The sequence below is a fragment of the Pagrus pagrus genome (genome assembly GCF_965226575.1).
Source record: "Pagrus pagrus genome assembly, chromosome: 19".
NCBI classification, from domain to species: domain Eukaryota; kingdom Metazoa; phylum Chordata; class Actinopteri; order Spariformes; family Sparidae; genus Pagrus; species Pagrus pagrus.
The window spans coordinates 9,859,909-9,885,288 of record NC_140203.1 but is presented as its reverse complement, the minus strand read 5'-3'; the positions used below and the strand labels follow the sequence as shown (position 1 = coordinate 9,885,288).

General features: G+C 39.4%; 1 protein-coding gene across 7 annotated transcripts; it reads left to right on the top strand.

Annotated features, from left to right (window-relative positions):
• The first annotated feature begins 1,328 nt into the window (after window positions 1-1,328).
• Window positions 1,329-24,869, top strand: shc3 (SHC (Src homology 2 domain containing) transforming protein 3). Of its 7 annotated transcripts, none has more exons than XM_084382785.1 (15): window positions 1,329-1,441; window positions 5,032-5,321; window positions 6,682-6,855; window positions 8,688-9,444; window positions 14,389-14,459; window positions 16,489-16,552; window positions 17,529-17,648; window positions 18,751-18,804; window positions 19,165-19,216; window positions 19,307-19,436; window positions 19,746-19,896; window positions 20,061-20,154; window positions 20,258-20,449; window positions 21,706-22,031; window positions 22,125-24,869. In XM_084382785.1, the coding sequence occupies exons 4-15, from the start codon at window positions 8,797-8,799 to the stop codon at window positions 22,251-22,253; spliced, it is 2,031 nt and encodes a 676-aa protein (XP_084238911.1). In that variant the 5' UTR covers window positions 1,329-1,441; window positions 5,032-5,321; window positions 6,682-6,855; window positions 8,688-8,796; the 3' UTR covers window positions 22,254-24,869. The 7 variants fall into 7 exon arrangements, with proteins under 7 accessions (XP_084238911.1, XP_084238910.1, XP_084238908.1 ...); XM_084382784.1 differs by having other exon boundaries at window positions 8,348-9,444; XM_084382782.1 differs by having other exon boundaries at window positions 8,287-9,444.
• Window positions 24,870-25,380: the final 511 nt, after the last annotated feature.

Sequence of the window (25,380 nt, the reverse complement as noted above, 5' to 3'; positions counted from 1 at the left end):
TAAGGTTGTAGACCAAATGTTGAGAATACTTACACCTCACAGATTCAGACAGATGGGCATTTGATAACAACATATCTAGGAGAAAAGGATTAGACATTTAATGTGTAGCAACTGAAGAAAAAACATCAACTCTCCACTGAAATGCTTTCATATTATTCATGGTGCATCTACCACAACTGGAGCGATAGCACCCTCTTGTGACCCAGTAAGGGATCACAAGCGAAAAACAGGAAGAAAACATGACTCAGGTGCCACAGCAACAAAGTCATCTAAACACTGTGACATAAATCAAGCATTTTTTTCAGTTTTCATTCTCTGATACTTATTTGAAAGTCTTTCCCCACACAGTAACAATAAACACAAGACATCATCCAGAGCATCAGCTCAAGTTGCTGAATTTGGCATGAAGTCACACAACTTTGAAATGTGTGTGGTGAAGTCAAACTTACGCAAACCCTTGTTACATATTGGTTAAACATAGATTAGTAACAGAAATATCCCATTGATTGATTTCAGGCACATTGGATGTAGTCGTGTTTGACAACGGCACATGCAGTGCAGACAAATCTTCATATAAATTGAGCTCTGGCAGAGAAAATACAGCTGATGACACTCGGATTGTGTCAATGCTTCAGTAGAGGTCTTCTGAAGAGAGGACAATGCAATGCAATACAAATTACTCCATCGCCTCGTTTAGGAACATGGGCATCATTTCTTAATTTTGGCACAATGAGGCTTTAAGTACAAATGAGCAGTGCATTTTGCATTTTGAGGGCAAGTGAGCATCCTGATGTTAATGTGTTTTTAATGGACCCCAGTGAGAGTTAATACAACAGACTGTACCTGGATCAACATGTCTGGCGGTTTAATAAATAAATAATAGATCAGATAAATGAATTAGATAAATAAATAAAAGATTATCCATTGTTATTGGTGATGCTGCTTAATCAATATCTTGAAATCCCACACCTGTCAGGTGGATGGATTGTCTTGGCAAAGAATAGGTGCTCAATAACTCAAATTTTAACTTGAGTAAACATACTTTGTTACCTTCAATCACTGGTCACTGCTTTAAATCTTTTTTATCTTCAAGATGTGGACTCATGGTTCTTGCCACGGGTTCGAGTCCAGCGTGGGGCGGTTAGCAACAATCAGCTAGCCGTCAGCATTAAAGTCTTTTCTCTGGGAAAACCGAAACATTATGTTTGAAATCACTTCTGATGAAAGATAAATGTGATCTTGCTGTCGCTTGTCGGAAACATTACCGTGTGAGACTTTTACTTCGTGTGATTGTGTCGCTTCAGCCCGTTAATGGCTCATCACTGCCCCCTGCTGTCCAGAGGCGGGGAGCACCAACTGACTGTACGTCACTGTCTGTTGGGTGATTTTCCTCTAAAATTAACTACAAGTACCTCAACAAACATTGACCAACGAAACTAAGGTGAGATTTTTACTTAATCTGAAGTCTTTTCAAAAGAGTATTTTTCTGTTTTGCAAAAGAAAAGGACGAAAACGACAGCAAAACTCAAACAGGATGACTGTTAGCTAGCTTCCATCATTGCCTTAAGCATATTAGCTAGACTTTATTAGCTATTTCTTCACCTGTAATCATAGTTGTCGTCGTTCTACCTGTCCGAATAGTTTATATGGTTATGAGACATATTTTCACATAAACTCCAGTTATTCTGAAAACGTTTACAACAGACTAATGTCTTTAAAGTGACAGCAGCTCATGTTGTTTTACCCTCCAGGCATAAAATCACAGGTGAGTGATCATGTTAACAATGGTCTCGTTTCACCATGTCATGTCATGTTAATCTCATTTGTGAAATATGTATTTCCTCAGGTTTTAGTGTGAAAGTACAGAAGTAATGTGGTACGGAAGCCCTAAAGGGCCACGGATTCATACATTTTATTTCCTCCGTTTTCCCAAGATAACAGGATAATTTTCTCGAGATCTCAAGATAACGAAACTTTGTTTTTCCGAGATAACGGTATAATTAATTTGAGATCTCGAGATAATGACTGTGATATGATAGGCCTGAGATTATGGAGACGTAAATGAAATGCTTATTTCCTCCGTTTTCCCGTGATAACGAGTTAATTTCATTTGTTTTCTCGAGATCTTGAGTTATCTCGAGATAACGAAACTTTGTTTTCCTGAGATAACGATATAATTAATTCGAGATCTCGAGATAATGACTGTGATATGATTTACTTTAGGGCTTCCGTACTAAACGGCCACAGATTCAAACATTTCATTTCCTCTGTTTTCCCGAGATAATGGGATAATTTTCTCGAGATCTCGAGATAACGAAACTTTGTTTTCTTGAGATAACGATATAATTAATTTGAGATCTTAAGAAAACAAAATGATAGTGTAGTATATTAATTCATTGCAGGAAACATTCAGTGTAGCAATGTCAGAGGAGCAGGAGCATATCGATCACCCTGTCACATATCTTTTCAATCAAGGCCTGACACAGGCTGAAATAGCATTATGTCTTGCTATTACAGGTAATATACACATTAGTGTGCGTAATCTAAAAAGACGGTTAGCAAGGCTTCAGCTATTTCGGCGGCGCAGTCTAAGTGAGCCTGATGTCGTCGTTAACTACATAGCTGACCAGCTACAAGGTCCTGGGCGTCTCCATAATCTCAGGCCTATCATATCACAGTCATTATCTCGAGATCTCAAATTAATTATATCATTATCTCAGGAAAACGGCAGTTGTTATTTCGAGATAATAACTCGAGATCTCGAGAAAACAAATGAAATTAACTAGTTATCACAGGAAAACGGAGGAAATAAAATGTATGAATGCATGGCCCTTTAGGGCTTCCTTACATAGACAATATTAGTGTTTTTAATAATATATTATTAATTACACTACCTAATATATACATACCTACATACATACATATATACATAAGCATTTGGCTAGCGGGTTTACATAAATGGCGTATACAGAATAAGGTCACTGTGTGTCACAGGCTACACACACACACACACACACACACACACATACACTCATGCATATACTGCATGATCCTCTTGTGCCTCCGCTGCTTCTGCTACCTTTTTAATGAACCATTCACAGAAAGCTCAAATGATGCCCCAGACATGAGGCTGCGGATATTACTGTCCACACAGGAAGTTCTTACATCACTCCGCTCTCTTCAAGTAGGCTATCAATATTGTTCCACCTTCGCCATTCATTTGATTGTGTTTCATTGAGCTTTTAAGAAACATGATGCACGATTGTATAACCGCAGGCAATAACGCTATTGAAATGTGGTCACACACCGACTAATATTAGGTCATGAATGTAGGACAGGAAAATTACACTGACTAGAAATTCCATTCAGTGTGAACGTAATGGTGTTGTGTAACTTTTATTTATATTTTCATCCAATCTAGAGGTCCGTCTGGTCCACATGACGTAAATGATATATGTAGGTCAACGATTTGTTGCCATCATTCCATAACTTGCAATAAAATTGTAGTCTCCCAGAGTGAAGGAAGTAGATGGTTGTCTGAGATCATGTCGTTGTTGCAGCAACGGAGAAAATGAGTGGCGGCTAACAGGAGCAACAGACGTACAGTATTTTGCCCCCATGTATTATTTCATCAAAACTGAGCGTGCACTTTTTTTTTTAGCTTTTTAACTCATTACAAACAAGTCACTTTGAATGTGTTAGCCAATAAACACAATTGTATTTTAATAAAACTTTAATATCTTCCGTATATTTGGTACCTAACGTTGGATTTCCACCTGTACTATTGGCATGACTCAAAGGTTGTCAGTGTCAGTCAGTGGGTTGGTCCACCACTTAAGTCCAGGCTAAAAATTTGTCAAAAACCTTTGGATATGAAACATGAAATTTAATACAGATATTTGTGCTCCTCCAAGGATGAATCCGTAAGATTTTCATGATCACTTGACTTTTCCTCTAGCACCACAGTGAGATTCACAGCTTTTTTGTGAAATATAATATAAAGTGCTGGATTGCAATCAAATGTGGTCATTCATGTATCTCAGGATTAATTGTAGTCACTTCGGTGATAGCCTGACATTTAATATAGAGGATACTTGCTTTTAACAACATGTTTGTATCCTGGGTTCGGTTGGAGCGTCGCGTGTGCGCGTCCTCAGAAATTAACGCTACACATCCTCAAGATGCAGTACGCACATGAACTGTAGGGGCAGTGTAGGGCTAGACCTTGTGAAGGCAGGTATGTATTCACCGTAACCTGTGCCAAGAGGTGGTTGTTTGTTTTTTCATGGCAGCAACCCAGTGAAATGAAGACTTGTGCTCAACAGTCTTCCAGTTGTTGTTTGGCGCTGGTGATTTTTGAGTTCTGGTGGTAAAAATGCTGCTGCAGTTGTAGAAGTGAAATCTTGACCGACCTCCTTTATCTTCATGTGTTAATGCGAATGCTAAACGTCTCTTCAAACATTAAGTCAGGAGCTTCATCTCCGGAGCTTTCGATGATGTTTGTAAATAATGCACTTTTCCCAAAAATGATAACAAAAAAACTGGTCACATTTTACCAGTTGCCTGTGTCTGCCCTTTCTCTAACGTTGGTTATTTTGCTTCTAGCTCGTCTGAAAATAACTCTTGCTTTTTTGAATGTTTTTGGTAACCTGGCAACAGTAGTCAAGTGGAGAAGTGTCTGCTGCTTTCCTTGCCAATGGATGCTCTTTTCCTCTGTCTCTTCTTTTTCATTCGCTCTTAATGTATGTCTGAAAAATGAGATCAAAATTTAGATTAAATCATGTTTACTTACAATAGAACATATGTTCTTACTCACCACAAGTAGTATCTATTAAATGCTATGAACTTTGGGTGAAGACTAACCCTATATATTTTGTTTCTGGATTTGGTGAAAGACACATTTATGTTTATGTTGTCAGCGCACTCTTATTTTGAAAGACAACACCAAGATAGTGCAGACAGGTCAGACTCCTATTAATGTTTGTGCCATCTTATTTATTATTTATGAGACGCTTTGTTAACTGTCCACAGATGGACTTCATCATACAGGAAGCTCCAGGCTGGGGCCTATGCACCCTGCTGCACCACCAACACCTGCTGAGAGGCTGACTGGGTCTCTTCACGGCACCAGTCAATAAGCAGGAAATGCCCACAGTGACCAACCAACAGCTGTGGTTGATGTTCCAGATATTCCCGCCTTTTTCTTTTTAACTCTGTCACCTTTTGGTTCCCTCCACAGAGGAAGAGAAATGGTGGGTGGGCCTTCAGTGCCTCAGGATCTCAGCTTTATTGGACGCCTGCGTACACAACATGACAATGAGGTGAGTAGAACTTTTTCGCACCTCTGTTCCCATGGATACAGTCCTCCAAAAAAAGGTTATGTGAATATTTGGACGCTATAATTGAAATATTTTAAGGTGAAATATTGATATCATGTTAATGATACACATTTGATATTATCGTCTAAAGTAATCCATTGCTCCCTAATTATTTTTGTTTCTTTTCAGTCTCGCATTGTCATAATGCACCTTAACCCTGGTTGCCAACCGCCATTTAACGTCAAAAAACGGGTATGGACTGCTCCCATAAAGGTACTATAATTTCACATTTTTAAAATCGTCATCATAAATCAGTCAACTTCAAATGAAAAAGGCTAGTTTGCATTTGAAATTAAAAGATTATAAATATGTCAGGGTTATAAAGCCCTGAAAATTAGGAAACAGTGTAATTAGTATCTCTAATTTTATTTTTGGTACCATTGATACTTCCAAAAATTGAAAGTGAAAATGAATACAAGCAAATTAAAGTTAAATTTAATTAAATTATTTCATTTTAATATTAACATCCCTGAGCTTCCATACAGCACTGACTCAGCTTGCTCTCATCACGGCTTTTCATGCAGTCATGCATTATTTCTGTTTTTTTAACGCTGAACGCCAGATTGTGGCTCATATTTTAGTTGAAATGATGAAGAACTGCAAGACAAGAGCATAAAAATGGAAGATATTGATGGTTTTACAATTTTTTGTACAATAGCAAACCTTTAACCCAGCAGCAAATACACATTTGACAAAGTCTTTCATTGTTTAAGTAATTTTCAGTCGGTCTACTAGCAAGGTGAGACTAATATGAAATACAAGCACATGACACCAGTCAGCTGTACGCTAGCAGGGAAAAACAAAGGATGAAGAGATATGAACATTAATGATCAGTACTAAAATTGCAAAGGGTAATATAATTTAAAAGGGTGACATTTAGGACAATATAATATATGATTAAATTCCCAACAAAAATATAAAATATTAGCATACAGGATGTCTCTCTAATGGTAAAATCAATAAGATGCTAATTATCTATTTTCAAAAGACAAATGTTGTCCTAATATATAAATAACCACATCTGTGAACCCATAATTCATTTGTTGTTCTAGTGTATTTGTACTATCTGCACTCATACATATTATCAGTAAATTACTAATTAAATGTGTAGGTGGTAACTGTTCACATGAATGTAGAAAAAAAAAAAGCTGATAATGGTGACAATCAAAATCAGGGGGGTGACATTTTTTATTCCTATTTCTTGCCTGGATGTTTTTCTTATTTCTTCATTTGCTAACAGACCATTGTCTTCATAAATTATGCAAACGTTTCATATCCGATGATGTTCGTATTATTTTTAAAGGGCAGTCGAGAGAAAACAAAATGTACACCTGCGTCTAGAATGGTCTCTTCCACTATTCTGCAAGCCTCCCCTGAATGAGTCATCCAGCTGGCTCCTCATTGGATAAGACCATGCCATCCCAAGGGATTGCCTTGCAGAGGCAGAAAGGCCTTGCTTCCATTCACAGAAACATTGGTATGCCAGCCTGCTATTTCATTCACATAAAAGACTAAATATTGCATGCTTTTTTGTCCTCCGCTCTTATTCTCCTTTGTCTTTTTGCCACCTCTTTTGATTTGCGAGGGGCTGCCTTTTCTTCCCTGCTTTTGTGTTTGCCCTTTTTTTTCTGAGGAGAGGAGGCAGACGTGCTGTCTTTTTTTTTTTTTTTTTTTTTTTTTCTATATTTGCCAGGCAGGAAAGAGAGATGTTGGGAGGGACTGCAGTGCGAAATCTGCAGCAGAGTGAGAGCGGAAGCTGCTTATGAATGAGTGTCAGTCTTTCGGCTTTGCTAGATGCTCCTGTGGACATTTTACATGAATGGTGTCTGGCTGTGTGCTTTCCGCTACCGGGGAGACAAAGATGCTTCATTGCTGCTGGTTTTAAGGAGACTCATGGGCTTTTTTTTCTCTCTGTTATCCTTTTGGTCGTTTCATTGACTCATCTGCCTGAGAAACATGCCATTCATATTGTGTTTGTTTGAGTATCATTCATGTTGTTCAACCTGGACTGATTGCTGGAGATTTTAGACAAGCTGTTTAAGATTTTCTCTGCTTCCTATCTGTGAACTTAATGTTTTAATCCTTAGTTGCAGAATGATGATGGAGATTTAGTGCTGCACATTAGACAAATGTTCTCAAAAGAATTTTATGAAAGGAATAGCTTTATTAATATCTGATTATAAATATTTTTGCGCAGAAACAAGTGAATTAACCAGTCAGGCTTTTGAAAGTACATAACTGAGAATCAGGAGGGATGTCTGCCCATATTCTGCAGCTGTTATAAATTAACACTGACAATATATTAATGATGTTGCATATTCTTGCATACTGTAGCGTATCTTTCAATGATTTATAGATCTTTCTTTTACATCCTTTAAAAAAAATGACGTCTTTAGGGAACATTTAGATTTTTTACTCTTGAATCACAGACGTTTTTGTTTTGGCAGGCTCTCTGATTGTATCTGTCAAACTAGATGCGAGTTTTCATTACATATTTCATTTATTATAATTTCTTTGGTTAGTTTATTGTGTGTGTCCACTGGTACCATCCATTTTGTAAGATATTAATTGTGTTTAACATGAATTCAAGCAAATTATTACCGATAATTATGTTACTAAGTTAAGTAATCAAGGTTCCTCTCTTTTTCATTTCCCTTTCTCGGAAAAAACAAATAAGACAGAAAGAATTACAGGGACTAAATATCAGACTGGGGAATTTAAAAATTGATTGGTTCTAGTGTGCTGTAAGTGGGAGGTTTTTTTTTCTCCCTCCGACAGGAAGTGATTTGCAGTGTTCAGCAAGCCTTTTGTTGAGAAGGTTTTCTCAGATCAGTGAGTCATGCTTTAGCTCTGAGCCGGCAGGCAGGCAGGCAGCAGTCAGTAGAGAGTATTTGCTCTTCCTTCGCAGTATCCGTGATCATCGACAACATAGACCTTTCTCTGTTCTCTTACTTTTTGGATTTTTGAAGCTAGAAATCATCATCAGCAGCAGCAGCATCACCGCTGGAAACCAAACAAGCTGCACCACAACACTGGCAGCCTTTGAGAGACCTTTTCTCTCCATCCTCATCTTCCTCTGCCTCAATGCTGCGTTTCCATGGATTGTGTCTGTATATTTCTCTCTGACGGATTGGATTGCAGCTCTGGATTTCATTGAGAGCAGATTGGACTTTGGCGACAGCAGCAGCAGCAGCAGCAGCAGCAGCCCAACACAACCACCACTGTAACCTCAATAGAGAAAATTACAGTCAGGTGGCCTGTGATTGCTAAAAGGCGTTTGCTGCCTGTACCGCTGCTGCTATGTTACAGGAGAGGGTAATCAGCACGGCTCAGCCACGTCTGCCAGCACACTTGTGAAAGAGGCAGGCTGTGCGTGTCGGTTGGTGGAGAGAGGGGAGAGAGCAAGAGAGAGAAGGGTATGCTTCACCGTACCAAATACAACCGCTTCAGGAATGAGTCAGTAACATCCGTCGATGAGCTTCTCCACGGCCTGTCCATGAACCCCAAGGTCTCGGCCACCCCCCAGTCTGCAGCCGAGACATCTTACACACCCCCGACTGAGGTACAATCCTCCTCCACCACCACTGCTTCCAGCACCCCCACCAGCCACGGCTCTGACCACCTGGAAGATGGAGGCACCACCCTCTGTACCCTCATCAACAAGGTGTCCAGCCTGAAATTCAGCAACTCAGGCAGCTTGCTGGGCATCAAGGGTCTGCCCTCGGCCGTCAAGGACCTGGCTGTGTCTAAGCTGCAGGTGGGTGGGGGATCGGGCTCAGGCAGCTCCAGTGGCCCGAGCCCTGGTGCAGCGACAGCAGCAGCGGCGGCAGCAGCAGCCTCTGGTGTGGGCGGCTCTCTGTGCAGCTCGGCCTCCCATTCAACCCCCTGCTCGCAGCTGGAGCCAGCCGTCAGCATGAGCAAGAAGAGCAGGCTGGATGAGCTCCAGCCCGGCAGAGTGGACTGGAATCCAGGTGGAGGAGGTGGTGGACTGGTGAGCAAACCCTCCAGAGGATGGCTACACTCGAGCGAGAAGATCTCCGGTCCAGGAGTGACATACATTGTGAAGGTTTGTCTCTTTTCTGTTTTTTTCTCCCTCTTCCTCTTTACACCATTCTCGCTTTTCTTTCAATGACTCAAGCTTGTGGAGGGAGGGAGGGGGGGTACAGGAGATAATATAGTTTCAATGGCACATCACAACATGCCCTTGAGTGGGTGTATGTAGGTTGGCTACAGCAGAAGGCTGAGTGAAGGAGCAGCGACCAGAAAAAAGACATTGAATAATTCAGGAAATGGAGAAGGTCAACATTATGGAAAAGTACAGTGATGGGAAAACAAAAACAGCATTAATCAGTGCTGTAAACATTTCAATCAATACAGTATTTTTGTCCGTCTTGTGTATGTGGAGCCGCAGCGTTTTGCTTTTGTAACCATGGTGATGTGTTATTTCTGTACATTGTGCGTCCCTATGAGCTGTATGGCTGTTTTAGCTCACAGATAGTGAAATGGTGGAGCAGGAAAAAAAAAAAACAGACACGCAGCGCATGTTTGTCTCATCATATCTCACGTTAATCAACCGTCGCTCAGCCATCATACATCATTTAGAGGAGCACAAGTTGGCGCACAACTACGAGAGCTGTGAATGTCATCATGCCGGCAATGAGTCACTAGCATGAGGAGTGATGATGCTGAGCCCTGGCTCGACAAGGTATCAAGTGAATGGAAAAAACGGAGCAAACCATTTTCATTGAAACCTCACAGTGAAGTGTGCAGTTGCCTGAAAGCATCATTTATTTTTTGAGCATAAGTGCAAAAGTGTAATATCCCAAATGAAGTTACACAGTGCGATTGCCATCATATGACACCTACTCCAACTTGTCTGAACAAAGCCTACAGTGTCTGTGACCAGCGTGGCATTCCATTAACTGCATTAAGGACGGGGAGCGCTTGTTTGTCCAGTCAATGCTGCTGAAAGCATCCACACTGTGAGAGGGGGAATGGGTCCGGTCTGTGCTCCCCTCCGCCCGCCCCCCACCCTCTGCTTTTCCTGTGGTTTGAGTCCTGTGTGTATTGAGTTCAACGTGGTGTTATGCTCACAGCACTTTTAATTAACGTCATGCGGTCACTCCTCGCCCATCATGCACCATTACTCTAAAGGGACATTGATTGACAGTGACACTGTTTACACTCACACTTTTAGCCCATGGTAGCTATGTGTTTGTCACATTCAGTCTGGATTTTGTCCTAGAAAGAAGAGCAAAAATTAACTTAAAAACCACAACAATGAAGTTCAGAAGAGATGAGGGGAACTGCAGAGCCACCCCTAATTAAATAATTAGGAACATGACAAACAGTCATGTGATCACATGACTGTTTGTCATGTTCCTCATTATTTAATTATAGAGATCACCACCCTTTTTGCATTGGTTATTGCATTGATGTTGTAATTATTAACTGCTCACAATGCAGATTAATCAAGTAGACCAATAACCACTTTTTGGAACAGATGAACAATTACAGTAATAAAAATCTTGTTGTCAAAATTTAGAATAACCGTTGATGAAATCTAACTAAATACAATTTGCTCAAATACTCTACGTAAATGGTAATCCCACCAGTTTTACACATTAAAGTGTGTTTACAGTTCTCGGGCAGTACGACTGCGTATGTGTAAAAGTAGTTTAAAGCTTTTTTTTGGCTCCAGAGGAAGCTGCATGTAATCTAATAAATTGCCTTCAGTGATTTCACTCTGTGGCTTAATTGCATTTTGGGTAATGTAGGCACGAGGTTTTGAAAATGAGTCCACTGGCTAAGATTGCACACCTATAACACTCTTGGACTCATGATGGACAGTTGGAATGCAAATGATCAAAATCAATACAGCATTTATTCCAACATTTGTCTTCCTTTTTAAAACCTGGCATCTACATTACCCACAATGCAGTGTAGCAAATGAGTGGCATCACTGGAGGAAATTTATCAGATTACATGCAGCTTCCTCTGGAACCACAGAAGGCTTGATACCACTTTTTTCATATATTCAGTAGTACTCCCCAAGACCTGCAAACACACTTTCATGTGTAAAGTTGGTGGAGTTACCCTTTAAGTACAATTTTGAGGTACTTTACTTGAGTATGTCCATTTTCTGCCACTTCATACATCCTATCGAATACATTTATCTGATAACTTTAGTTTCTAGTTATCAGATTCAGATTATTCAGTGTTGATTGGCTGTTACTTGTGACGCGTAACCAATCAGATCAGAGGCCCTGTCCACATGTACACAGAAATTTCTCAAAACAAAGCCTTTTCTGTGCATTTTCGCCTTTGGTATACACATCAACAATGTTTTACGTCACTGAAAACAGAGCTTTGTTGTCAGTGTTTAAGTCTGGATGGGCGGAAACTGCGATTTTTTGGAAACGACGCAGACACACATCTTTATATGCAAATGTAAACTCAGAGTATGTGCTATGATATTGGAATATGAGTTTGTACAGTTACGGAATAGATGTAGCTACACTGTTTAATGTTTTATTTTGAAAGACACAAATGGACATTGATAATACAATGATGGAAAAGAGAGACCGAAACAACTGATTACAATGTTTTGCTCACAAATTATTCAAGAAGATTCTGTCAAGAGCATTTCCCTGCCTTGTTCATTGTATTTTCTGTGCACATGCCCAGTGTATATGAATGGCCATGAGATATGCGTTTCCATTGTGTTGTGTGAACGTAGATTATTTTTGAAACGATGCAAAAATGATCATGAGGAAAGAGATATTTACAAGACTACCTGTGTATGCGTAACATCTCAAAATTAACATCATGGTTTAGCAAGTTGTGTGACATCTGTAACCTGGATGCAACTAAATTATATTAAAGCTACTTTTTATATTTGGAAACAAATAATGTTAAAATTTATAAGCACATCCAAACCCCAGTTAGCAACAGCTATAGTCAGTATGATATATGACTTAATTTATACCTGTAGTAAAGCCAGTACTGTATCTGTAGTTGTGTGAGTGCATGTTCCCCATGATCACTTAGCAGTTCTGTGGTTCACTGAGATCATTTGTGGCTTCCCATTGATTTTCATAATTAATGTGAAGTTCAGTTATGACTGTATAAACGATGCACTTGTTTATTGTTCATCGTGGCAGAGAAATGTCTTCATGATGTGCTCAGAATAGTTTTCTACCAATTTTAGAAGTGTTTGATTTATTTTTGGACCTGCTGAATAGTGCACTTCAAACACACGCTTCTAAAAATAGGTAACATTAAAAAAATGTGCAAACGTCATGTTGACAAAATGTTATTTGTTTGCTGGTACTTGCAAAAACACTCACCGGAGAGAAGGGGTCTCATAATGTGAAAGTTACGATTCTAATAACTCTGCGAGAAGGAGTGGAAATAGAAACGTTAGTGTGTCTGGATGTCTGCTTTGTTTACAGCCAGATTATGAATGTGATTGTAATAACGATAGGAACTCGTCAGCACAAAATGTTCCCGGTCTGTGCAATATTTATCAGAAGAGGTGTTGTAATGTGAGTAGGTGGCTGCTGCTGCTGCTGAAGATGGTTTTATGGGATGGGATGACTGCTGTCACCCTATGAGGCACACTGTAGTAACAGTTTTTCAAATCAATCTAAAAAGCATTGACTTTATGTTTTATTCTAACTTTGTGTTGGATGTTTCCATTTTCAACTGGAAAGTAGACAAACATGATACCAAACGTAGTACAGGTGTAGGTCTGCTTGCAACCCTTATTTACATGCACACGTTAGCTTGTAGTCCCATTGTTGACCCTGTCCCATTTCAGTACTGGCCCTACACTGCCTCTACTGTTAATGTGCACATTGCATGTTGTGTAGTGTTAATTTCTGAGGATGTGCACAGCCGATGCTCCAAATGGATGCAGGATGCACGACGCAGCAAGAATGTGCATGCAAAGTCGTTGTTAAAAGCAATGATATCTTCGGCCTTTCTTTCGCAGCTAAATGGTAGCTGTTTAAGTTCCTTTTCTTGTGAAATGCGTTGTGTGTAAAATGTGTTTCTTATAAAAATGCATTGAATGTGTCAATGAGGCCTAATCGCAGCAGTGAAGAAACAATGTAGGTATTTTCCTCCTCATAAAACATTTGCAAAGCCAATTTTTGTAAAAGGTATTTACAGTGTTTTTATTTACCACCCTTTCTCATCACAAGTGTCTTTGTAGATCAGTGGATTAGCCTGAAACTAGCGGCAGGAAAGTGAATTGTGCCGCCGTGCTTAGGAATTGTGCTTGGGCCTGTATGTGTGTCAATGGAAACAAAAAACACTGCTCCATAGCGCTACCAGTGGTCAACAAATCCACCAGATATCTTTTAAATCTGAGATGTTTTTGTTGCTTCTGTTTCAAAAAACTTCTGCTTCTGTTTCAAAAAACTAAAAATCAGTATCTGTTACTATGGCAACTGAAGTCCTGGCACCAACCTGCTTTAAGGCAGGTTGGATTGATCTTAACCTCTGGTGCCAAGTTAAGTCATTGCAAAGAATTTTAGGCAACTAATTTTGAATTTAAAGTACAATAAATTATATTGCTGTATTTAAGTATTTTAGTAAAGTTAAAATTGTTGTGTAACCGAAGCTTATAGAGATAATATTAGATGTAATGTAAAGCCACTCTCCAAAAGATCCACTCCACCAGTTGTTCTCATTTGAAACAACAAACAATGTTAGCAAGATTTTACAACTACCTCAAGATGGATGTTAAACAATAAGTTCAGTTCTTCATGTTTTTTTCTTTCTGGAAATGTTTCTGAATGTTAAGTTAATGTTGCAGTGATTCGGTAAACATTGAAAGACTGTACTTATGTGGATTTAGTGAGTTCAGATTGGTAGCATAAACAAATCAGTTGTATTTTTCTGCACACGACAATGTCCTAGTCCTGAACGTCTGAATGCTACTTTTGACATCTTATTGAATGTGCTGCATTTTACATGCTATTTTATGTTTTTTGATTTCCAGTATCTGGGCTGTATAGAAGTCCTTCGATCGATGAGATCACTGGATTTCACCACAAGATCACAGATTACGAGGTACGTCCACACCTGGTTTTCTGACTTTTCAGGATTCACTAAGATTTCCTATGAAACAAATCCCAGACAACCCCAAACAACACACGTGCAAGACTGGTGACATTTTTGATCTTGTTCTTCAAAAGCCACATTAATATGATAGTTTACAGTTGTTTTGTTCAAAAATTACGTTTTGCAAATTTCCAAATAAGTAGAGGTCCCCAGGTAATACTAGTCCTCATGCCTTATCAGATATAAACATATAATTACAAGTAGAACATCGGTCCTCAGAAGTCATACGTTTATATCTGCGATCCCACTCTTGTGGGGTGTTTAAAATGTAACAAGACTTCGATATCGTATGTATTTGGAGTACATTTCCTGTTATCACAATTTGTTTGCATGGAGTCTTCTGTGAGTCCATGTGTATCTTTGAAATCACTGACCAATGTGCAGTGAGGCAAAGGCCAACAGTGAATCGGTTTGTGTCATGTCCACTTTTATGCTTGACTTCCTGAAGTCAGTCCAGACTAACGTTAGCTTGCAAGGCCACACAGCAGTGGGCTCTCTCACTGTGTGTGTGTGTGTGTGTTTCTGTTTCCCTCTAATAAAGAGAGATAGACAAACAGAGAGATAAAGCTATGTCTCATGCCACTGCTATTATTAGATTTCTCCTTTTCTAAAAGAACCTACTGCTGTGCGTGAATTATCCAGGTAGAAAGGATACAGAAATTAACGTCTCTGTTTCTGTCATGAAACCAATATTCCCTTCATCTCAGAGGGGAATTTGACTTTTTCTGCTTCAAAGCGGCTCTATCTTTAGGCGCTATTCAATTCAAACATTGTTGTCTTTTACATAAATATGACAGCACGGTGATGGCCGCTGCAGATGAAACGGTTCACTTCACATCTTAAAGACAGTTTTAGATTTCACTCTGTGATGTGTAGCACTGTACAACAGATACAGTTGCGTGGTTTCAGGAGGTGCAGTGCATTTACAATATTCCCTATGGCTCAATATAAAACACTCTACACTGCATATTGAATCTTGACTCAGGTCTCCTGTGGCCAAGGTGATTTCATTTTATGTGTAACAACCTGTAGAGTTCAGAGAGACTATAAATACAATCTTTTTCTTTTAGTGTTTTTAGCTACTGTTTTTCTACATTTATCTATTGTAATTAATACAGAATTAAGACAATAATGATATTAAAAAAAAGGGGAAAAAAGGAAATAAGATAAAATAAGAAGGCAGTTGCACTTCCTGTACATCGAGGCAACATTTTATTTCCCAACTCTTAGATAAAAAAATGTGTTCAGTACTTTGGTTTGTGACTAAATAACGAGAAAAGTAATGATATTCCCATCAAAGTCAGCTGTAATTTGTATTTAGTGCTGATTAACTAATGTTAGAATACTAAATGTAGTAACATCATGTTCGCATTGTCAATGAGAGCGTGTTAGCATGATGACGTTAGCATTTAGCTTAGAGCACTGCTGGGCCTGTCTACCAAAGATACAACGATTAATCAATAAGGTGTCTAACTATTAAATTAATTGGCAACTATTTTGAGAATTGATTAATTCATTTGAGTAATTTTTCAAGAAAAAAAGTTAAAATTCTCTGGATTTACTTAAAAGTGAATATTTTCTGTCGTCTTTACTCCTCTATGACAGCTGACTGAATATATTTAGGTTGTGGACAAAACAAGACATTTGAAGACATCTACTTAAGCTTTGGGAAGCACTGATTGTAGATTTTCTTCCCCCTTTTTAATTGATTAGTTGATCGGTCTCTAAAATGTCTGAAAACGGTGAAAAATGTCAGATTGACAATGAAAATAATCTTTAGTTTCAGCCCTACTACGTACAGCCTCGCAGAGCTCCTGAGCTCACTCTTGTTCCTTCCAAGATGACAGAATATTCATTTTGTTTTCTTGGCATGAATCTTAACTGTAAATACAGTCTAACTCCATGTCAAAATAACTGTGATTCTGTGGGTGTCTGTGGTCACCATCTTGGCTTCATCCTCCTCTCGCCCTCCCTCCAGGGAAGCCATCAGCCTGGTGTGTGAGGCTGTTCCAGGGACCAAAGGAGCTCTGCGGAAGAGAAAGGTACATGGATGGACAGAGAGAGAAGAGGGAGGGAGGAAGGGAGGGAGACGTAGTGATGAGAAACTGCAATGTTGGTGAAAAATACAGTAGAGAGAATAAGAGGAAACAGCATTAGATATTCATTTACCCTTCCACGTTTCTATATATAGAATCGCCTCTGTAAGTTCCTCTTCTCTTTTCCTTCCTTCATGTAAAAAGAGAGGGAAAACGGAGACAGATAGAGGAAGGAAGAAACGATGAGAATGAGAGAGAGAGAGATTGTACTTAGAGAAGAGAGAGGCTGAGGAGAGAGAAGAGAGATGAAGAGGTATGGCACTGTATGTGCGTGGGCGTAGCTCCAGCCCACGATGCATTGCACACCGCGCACAGTGCTTAGTGACTCATGTAGTGCACAATATCTGTGATCAGGAGGCTGAGCTTGGGTGTGTGTGTGTGTGTGTGTGTGTGTGTGTGTGTGTGTGTGTGTGCTCATGTCTTCCATGTGTGCGTGCATGTACATGGTGTGTCCACAATGTGTGAGGAGACTGTCTGAATGTGGGGTGTGAAATGAAGCATTACTCTGCTCTCTAGAGCTTGTTCAAATGTCAGGGAAGAGTATATAACACAAAATCAGTGCAGGCTAGTTTCTCTCTCAGAATACATGTAAGATATAAGATAATCTTATTTTGACTGGGTGACATCATCGATACTGGGGATTATTATTATTATTAATATTCTTATTGTTATTATAAAATGAAATTTGAGATGTGGGCTATCTTTGGGAGGTATATTTAGTGATTTATATGCTGAGACTTACTAGATATGAGGCTACAGCTAGCACCTGGCTTACTTAGCTTAGCATAAAGACTGGATACAGGGCTCCTGGCTCTGTCCAGAGGTACTGTTTACCCAGTGCATCTAAAGCTCAATAATCATAGACGTTGTTGCTGTAATTTGTGTGTTTGTGTCTGTCTGTGTCCCTTTTTGATCCTTTCAGCCACCGTCCAAAGCTCTGTCCAGTATCCTGGGGAAGAGCAACCTGCAGTTTGCTGGCATGTCCATCAACCTAAATATCTCCACCAGTAGCCTCAACCTGATGACCCCTGATGGCAAACAGGTAAGTGTGCAGCCTTTGTAAACAGTTATAGGATGCTGTGAGCCACGTAAGCACGTCTAAGAAAAGGATCTGGATAAACCTCCTTAATTCTTGGTCAGAAAAAAAAATGCCGAAAAGATTTCACTGAAGAAGGCCATGAGATATGCTTGATGGCTCAGTGAATAGCTAAGTAAGCGGACCTTACATTTACTACACATACAATATGTGTCCCTAAGGTCAAGAATGAATCTTCACCTTTCATTTAAAAAGATGAGAACTGTGATCAGTTGACATTTTTATCAGCATTAGAGGGAATAGAGGAGGAAAGAAAGAGCACGTGACCCTCCAGATGTTTCTAGAATTACCACAGGAGGTTGGCAACTTGGCTTTCAGAATGCACATCACTATATTTAGCCAGTTATATGGCTAATAAAATAGTTTTCTTTGTGGTAGTGGTGGTCAGTGGTTTCACTTTTATCACTGTGTCCTTCTCGATACTGCCAGCAGATGGTGCCAAAGTAAAAAAAAAAAGTTACAATCCCACACATAAATCAGTCAAGACAGACAAACAGTTCTCCCAATGAGAAAGCACCACATCTGGGGACTTACCCTAAATCGCCCAACGCCTTCTCTCTCTGGTCCACATCTCCAGGTTGTAGCTCAAGAAATGTTAATTCAACAAGTTTCTAATGAGGCAGCAGGAAGTAAACATGCAACCTCCCACTGTAGCTGCCTATTAGATGTGTTTTCAACCAGGCAGTGATGATTAGCTGACTAAATACTATACTTTTGCTGGATTAGAGCCTGTAAAAAACACCTAAACTGAAAGTTAATTATATGCAATAATAAGAAAATTGGTTCCAGCACCATATTTAACAGGCAGTCATTGATATCAATCTTCTCACCTGCCTCTTGGCAAGGAAAAAAAAGCACTTTTTCTTTAAAGGCCACTGAGCTGAATACTTCCAATATGGCTGCCTCACATTGTGTTTGATACCAGACAGTTTTTTGTCGTTAAATTAGCGGATCAAGGCAAATAAAATTAACCAAATTCTGACTGTATCTGTGTGCATAAAGAGGCATTCACTAACTTCTAATTACTGTCTGATTTTGCTCTTGACAGATCATAGCCAACCATCACATGCAGTCCATCTCCTTTGCATCAGGTGGAGACCCTGTAAGTAACTCGAGGGCCTGTGTCTTGTGATCAAATAAAACCTTTTCTCCAATTATTATATTCAATCTATTAGATTAACTGGCATACTGTACCTACAAAATTTTAGGGGTTTTATGTAACTGAATGTTGCATAAAACATGATTCATTGATTGACTGATGCTGTATATTTTTATGAAAAACCTGTTAAAAAAGGTGTTTATCCCTCTTTAAACATGGCATCAACAAAATAATAATAATGATTTTGCATTATTAATACGTTTTCAAATTTTCATCAGGGTTAAAGTGACTTAGTCAGAAAATAAAGGTTGTCAAATATTTTATACTGTAGTTGGAAATTTTACAACAATGTGTTTTTTTCAGGAAACGACAGATTATGTTGCCTATGTAGCAAAGGACCCTGTTAACAGAAGAGGTAGGTGTTAATTCCTTTAATACTTTATAAAGTGTCTGATATCTAACATGCAACTTGCTTATAAGAAGTTGTTTCTCTGACCCTCGTCAGCGTGTCACATCCTGGAGTGCTCTGACGGTCTGGCCCAGGACGTCATCAGCACCATCGGCCAGGCCTTTGACCTTCGCTTCCAGCAGTACCTGCAGTGTCCCTCGAGCAAACTGTCCTCCACACACGACAGGTGAGGTGTTCACGTAACACTCACAAAAGTGCATATTCACCAGGGGTGAGTGAGTACACCATTATCTCTATCTGCATCTATTCAACCAGCTAAATAATCTGTGTCTATATCTGTATTTGGATTGGGCGGGCCTTAAACTGGAAGTTGTTAATGTCCCACAGGACGACACGACAGTAGCCCCGATCCCACAGTTGTCAGCAGGGACGAATATGACTCAAAGTCTGCCCAACTATCCTGTAGTGCGTGTCACAACACAAGCACACTCACAGACAGTATTGAGTTCACCCTCAAAATGTGTTTTTCCTTCAGGGTATTAAACATGGAGGAGTTACCATGGACAGAGGAGGAGGAGGAGTCAGCAGAACATCCCTACTATAACAACATTCCTGGTAAGATGCCACCTCCTGGAGGCTTCATCGACGCCCGGCTGACCAATCAGAATGCAGCGGATGGATGCCAGGTACATGTACCACTTAATTTATGTGGATTTATTTGAACTTTTGTTCTCATGTGACATAATCAGAGTAGCACAATTAACTTTGAGTCTTTTTTTGAATATCAACCCTCCATTTTTTAATTGAATAATGTGTCCTAACTGAGCACTGTGTGTCTGTATGTCACCAGATGGGCCCAGGTTCGGTAGATCAGACATATTACCAGGGGCGGCACTGTGGAGAAAACTGGGGAGATGAAAGAAAGCCCATATTCATACAACAGGGTAAGAAAATCCATATTTCAACACATAAGACATGTTTAATTTTGCAGAATTTAATGAATTCAACACCGTGGCTGTGATTGTCTGTCTGGATGTCTTCATGTAGGATCATTTGATATCAGCAGTCTGCCTGAGAGCAAAGGTCAGGCACCAAAAACAGCAGAGATGCCCGCATATGTGAACACCCAGCAGATCGACGCCCAGGTGCTCGCAGCACTCCAGGCAGAGGCGGAAAATGTGACAAAGGGTATGGCAGCAGCAGCCAAAGAGAGCCCGCAGAAGGACCTGTTTGACATGAGTAAGTGTCGGTGGGCAGGTAGTTTCGGTTTCTGGTCACGTGATTTGAACAGTGGATTTGGAAGTGCTCGTTAAGACTCACCTGTCACAGTCTCTGAGCAGCATCTCTGCCCTGCATTCATAATAAAATTGTAAGATGACTTTCTAATTACGGATCTTAATTATAGGGGTTTCCTCCCTTTTGTTTCCCCGTGACTTCAGCGTGGCATTATAATAACACCTCATCAGAGTGAAGACAATAGGACAACAGTGTTAATGTCAGCGCTCAGCTCTATTCTTTCCTTTGCCTTGCTATTATCATACATGGCAGATCAGTTACATAAGGATGTGTGTAACTAAGTATGAAGAATCCATGACACAAATTACATGTGAGCAGTGAACTATACTGTGAACTGTTCTTATATGAGTTTTAAACTCAAGCGTCATCATCCACTTTCTGTAGTTCTGCATTTTACTTCCTCCAGCACTTGCTTGATGGAAACTTAAGTAAAGTAATTAATGCAGTACTATACAGTATAATTGATCATTATATAGTGCTGAAATGTTAATTGACTTGTGCTAGTCAGACATAAAAGTTAGGATTTGCAAAGGATCCCCAACATAATGCTATTGTGTCAAAAATGATACAATAACTGGATATTTTAGAATAACATTTTTATGTATCATCAGCATTACAGAATATATAAAATGTCCTGCTCCTTTCTGTGTACAGTCGTCTTTTTTCACTCCGTCCAGGTCCTCTCACGATCCAAATAAATGCCCGTCAAGTTAATTGGTAACTCTAAATTGTCCGTACACTGTAAAATCTGACAAAAGTAACAAGGAAACCAATTAGTAGACTAATCATTTTAAGTGGTTCAAACTTGTTTAGCTTGTAAGACTTACAGGAAATGTAACAGTCTACTTTACTTGGTAGTTCTGAGGTTGACAGTTTCTTGACTTTTATAAAGAAAAGTCAACTTTTAAAATTCACAGTGTTGGTATGAGATTTAAGTGTATGTCTTGTAGAACCCGACTGGTACATTGGCCTATCACAGATATATTATAGATATATGGATATTGGTGTACATGTTGTCCGCTGCACAGCGTTAAAACATCTTTTTTACAAGAAGATGCCTCAGTAATACCATTTTCTGAAGCTGATTTCATGGATTAGTATAGTTGAGCTGTACCTGCAGGAGGTCAAGTTAAAAATTCTGCCACAAGTATCCTTCCTCTCTTAATTTTTCACTTTGGCACTGCCCTCATCTATACCAGAGCCCTTCGAGGACGCCATTCAGTCGCAGTCCCATCCGTCGTCCCAGGGGCAGCCCCAGTCCCAGACTTCTGCTCTCCACAAGGCAGCGTCCGTGGACAACTCGAGCCCTCTTCTCGTGCGCTCGCTGGCCTTCCGGGCACAGGAAGAGCTGGAGGGCCAGACGTGGTACCACGGCAAAATGAGTCGCCGTGACGCTGAAAAACTGCTGAAAGACGACGGGGACTTCCTGGTTCGTAAGAGCACTACCAACCCAGGGTCCTACGTACTGACGGGCATGCACAATGGACTTGCCAAACACCTGCTGTTGGTGGACCCTGAGGGCACGGTAAGAAGAAATGTGTGTTTGTGGGAGATACTGTAGATAGTTATGACTTATTTGTCCACAACAGACATTTAACATTTCTTTCTCTTTTCAAAGGTACGGACAAAAGATCACATATTTGACAGCATTAGCCATCTAATTGGCCATCACCGTGACAACAATCTGCCGATTGTGTCAGCTGGGAGCGAACTGTGTCTCCTACAGCCCGTTGGAAGGAAACAGTGATGCTTGCAATGCCTGATGGGAAATAGGAAGCTCTGGACAGTCTCTCCTACCATCCTGAAACTTGAAGACGAAACACGAAGAGAAGATGCTTAAAGGGTCAAGGCGCTGACAGTGTTTTGGGGAAACTGGCCCGTGGTTACTTTTGTGGAGGCACTGAAAGACGCAAGATTTGTTTAAGATCAAAAAAATTATTTATAGAACTGTTATTATTTTGTTGTGATGACTGAAATGCTATATTTTTGAGAAGACATAGGTGCATTTGGACATAATATCTTGATTTGGTGTTTAAAAAGATAAAAAAAAAAAACAGAGACAATTGTTCTTGTAGTTTAGATGAAGTGCAAATCGAACCTCAGAGAGGTGTTAACAAGAGTATTTTAGAATAAAGAAACCTGAAATTTTAGTTTTGTCTGTCAAGCACAACCACATTTCTACAGGAACCGTTGGCTGAGAGGTCGAGGAAACAAAACAGTTCGGACAAAAAATGCTGTTTGTAATGAATTACTTTAGATAAATGTCCTTTAATCTCCACCAATAGCGTGACAGCTCACTCAATTAGTCACTATATGAAATCTGCTTTTATTGGGGATTAGAACTGAATGTGTTTTTGCTTTGCAGTAGTCACAAAGTGTCGGGGTGCAAACAGACATCCTTCATAGTGCTGTCAATGGCTTTAAAGATCAACCTTTTTTATGAAGTATTTTCTCGTGTCACTGCAGTCGCATGACTTAAAATCAACTGTTCTTGTGGACATTGTTCGTAGACCTTGATACCCCTTTATTTGAAAGAGGTGCTTGTGTATGCTGACACTGTAAAATATTTATGCTTTTCAACCAGTGATTATTTCTGAATTGGTTTCCTCTGGATTCTTCTTTTAGGTGTGTAGTCGATGATTAGTTTTCGGGGCTTGAGTCACGCAATGGATATTCTCACATTCTTGACTGACATTTTCGGCTTTTTCTTTTCTTCCGTAAAAGTTGTCGTTATCATTGGAATGATCACAAACGAATAGCACAATCAGAGAGTTAGATCAGTTAGATCCTCTGTGTCAGTTGTACCAAGACGAATTATTGATGTGTTGAGACGTACTTTACACATTTTTACTTACGAATTAGACAAAATGTTGAGCACTCAATGCAGAACGGTTGATGTTAGATCACATTCACTTATTAACGTGTGTGGATATCTCATGGCAAGACTGCTTTATTGCCACTAGATGTCATCACAGAAATGCTTGTTTACTGTCAGTCACACTCACTTCGACTCTCTTGTGTTATCACTTGTAAGTAGCAAAGGATGCCGGCTGTGTTTTTGCTTTACAGGGGAAAATTCAACTCTACAGGTCAGAGTTAATTTGCATTTTGCAGTCCACTGTACACAATCGCTCCTCAGAACAGTTTGCTGTCTTTAGGTTTGAACGGACTGTTTTTGTAGAGTGGGAATCAAAATGAAAAAATAAATAAAAACAGCTTCTAGAAATAGCTCACAGCAGTTATTGCAACAGACTTTTTAAAAATGCTCTCATCCTTACTATTGTCAGTACTCTGATGGAAACCAAATGAATGGGGCATTGTATTTGATATGCACTGGACCACTTCAATTGAACCAAAATCAGCATGTGTTCAATGAGTTTGACAAGACAGATGCAATGTAATATAACGTGCCTGTATTTTGCTGCAAGAAGGGAGTGTACAGTACATGCATCTCACAACAACACATATTTTAGCAAAAGAAGAGCAGTATCGGGATCATTAGATAATTATCCAGCACCAGATTATTTTGGTTCAGGCTTCCTTGACTCCTTGTGTCCCTTTTTGAAAGGAAGATATGTGGATTTTTGACAAAAGTGTGAGGAAAAAAGGGGCACGAAGAATCATTTAAGGTTTTCTTTTTTTTGGACATTAACTTTTCCTTAATCCAATTCTTTGTGACATAATTTCATCAAATCTATACGGAAGCCCTGGGAGGCAAACGAGAAGAACAATTTGTGGTGATGAATTTTCTGACGAAAAGTCTGATCTAAATTTAATTTTCTCTCCTGTGTTTATGACTTAAGAACAAGTGAAATAAAGAGGTTTGCCATGATAATCTTTCTAAGTTCCTCAGACATTTTATTTAATCTGAGAAACAGATAGAAAACATTTTTTGACAGGTAAAAAAAGGAAGTTTTGCCAGGATCATTTTTCCCAATTGACAGAATAACTTTTGGCAATTTATTTTCCTGCAGAAATGAGATATGTAGAAACTTTACTTTTATCTTGTGACAACATTGTACTTTGGTTAGGTTTAGGCACAAAAACCACTTGGTCAGGTTGAGGAAAAGATCATGTTTTGGCATTCCTGTCAAAAAATATTGGGGTTTTTTTGGTCACCACAAACACGCCTGGAAATTGTTCCAAGTTCTCCTTATAAATATCCAGTGTTTTCATGCTTACTAATTATATTTAGGCTCTGGGAAGTGAGCTTTGTCATGGTTAGAGTAAGAGTGTCAAGGTTAAGATAATCGGAGTGAGAGAAAGCCAGAAAACCAGTGAGTGCACTTCACCCTCTTGTGGCTGAACGGAGTATTACAACAACAAACACTAAGAAAAATGATCCTGACTTCTGACAAAAATGCTTTCACAGATTAAAAAACAGTGACTTAGAAAAATTATCCTGGCAAAAATAAATAAATTGAATTAAATTAAATTAAATCTGTCTTTTCACAGATTAAAAAAATCATGTAAGATTATCTTGGCCAAACCTTTGTTTTCTCCTGTTCTTAAGTCATAAACACATGAGGATCAGACTTTTTTCTCACTTGTCCCTCAGGGCTTCCGTACATCTAGTATCTTGGGAGAAGGAATAATGCGCTAAATTTCTAATAATAATAATAATAAAAAAAGCACTATGCTAATGTTCAATTCTTTTGGGATTAGTCTTTATTTCTGAAGAGCAAAATTTGTAGTAACCACCTGGGGAAAAAAAGTGTTGGACAAAGCATATACAGCAGGTACAACTCCATACTTGAATCTCTCTGATAACAATTAGCTGTGTGGCATAATGAAATTAAAACAAACCAAAACACGCTGGGACACAAAAAGAAACATGGCTTCTTTCCAGATTTCTGTTGATGAAAATGTGCCTT

Excerpts from the sequence above, each read along its gene's own strand:
- shc3 (XM_084382785.1), top strand. The coding sequence starts at position 8,797 with ATGCTTCACCGTACCAAATACAACCGCTTCAGGAATGAGTCAGTAACA. Across the intron at positions 19,897-20,060 it reads ATGCAGCGGATGGATGCCAG|ATGGGCCCAGGTTCGGTAGA; the intron begins GTACATGTACCA and ends GTATGTCACCAG. Across the intron at positions 22,032-22,124 it reads TGGTGGACCCTGAGGGCACG|GTACGGACAAAAGATCACAT; the intron begins GTAAGAAGAAAT and ends CTCTTTTCAAAG.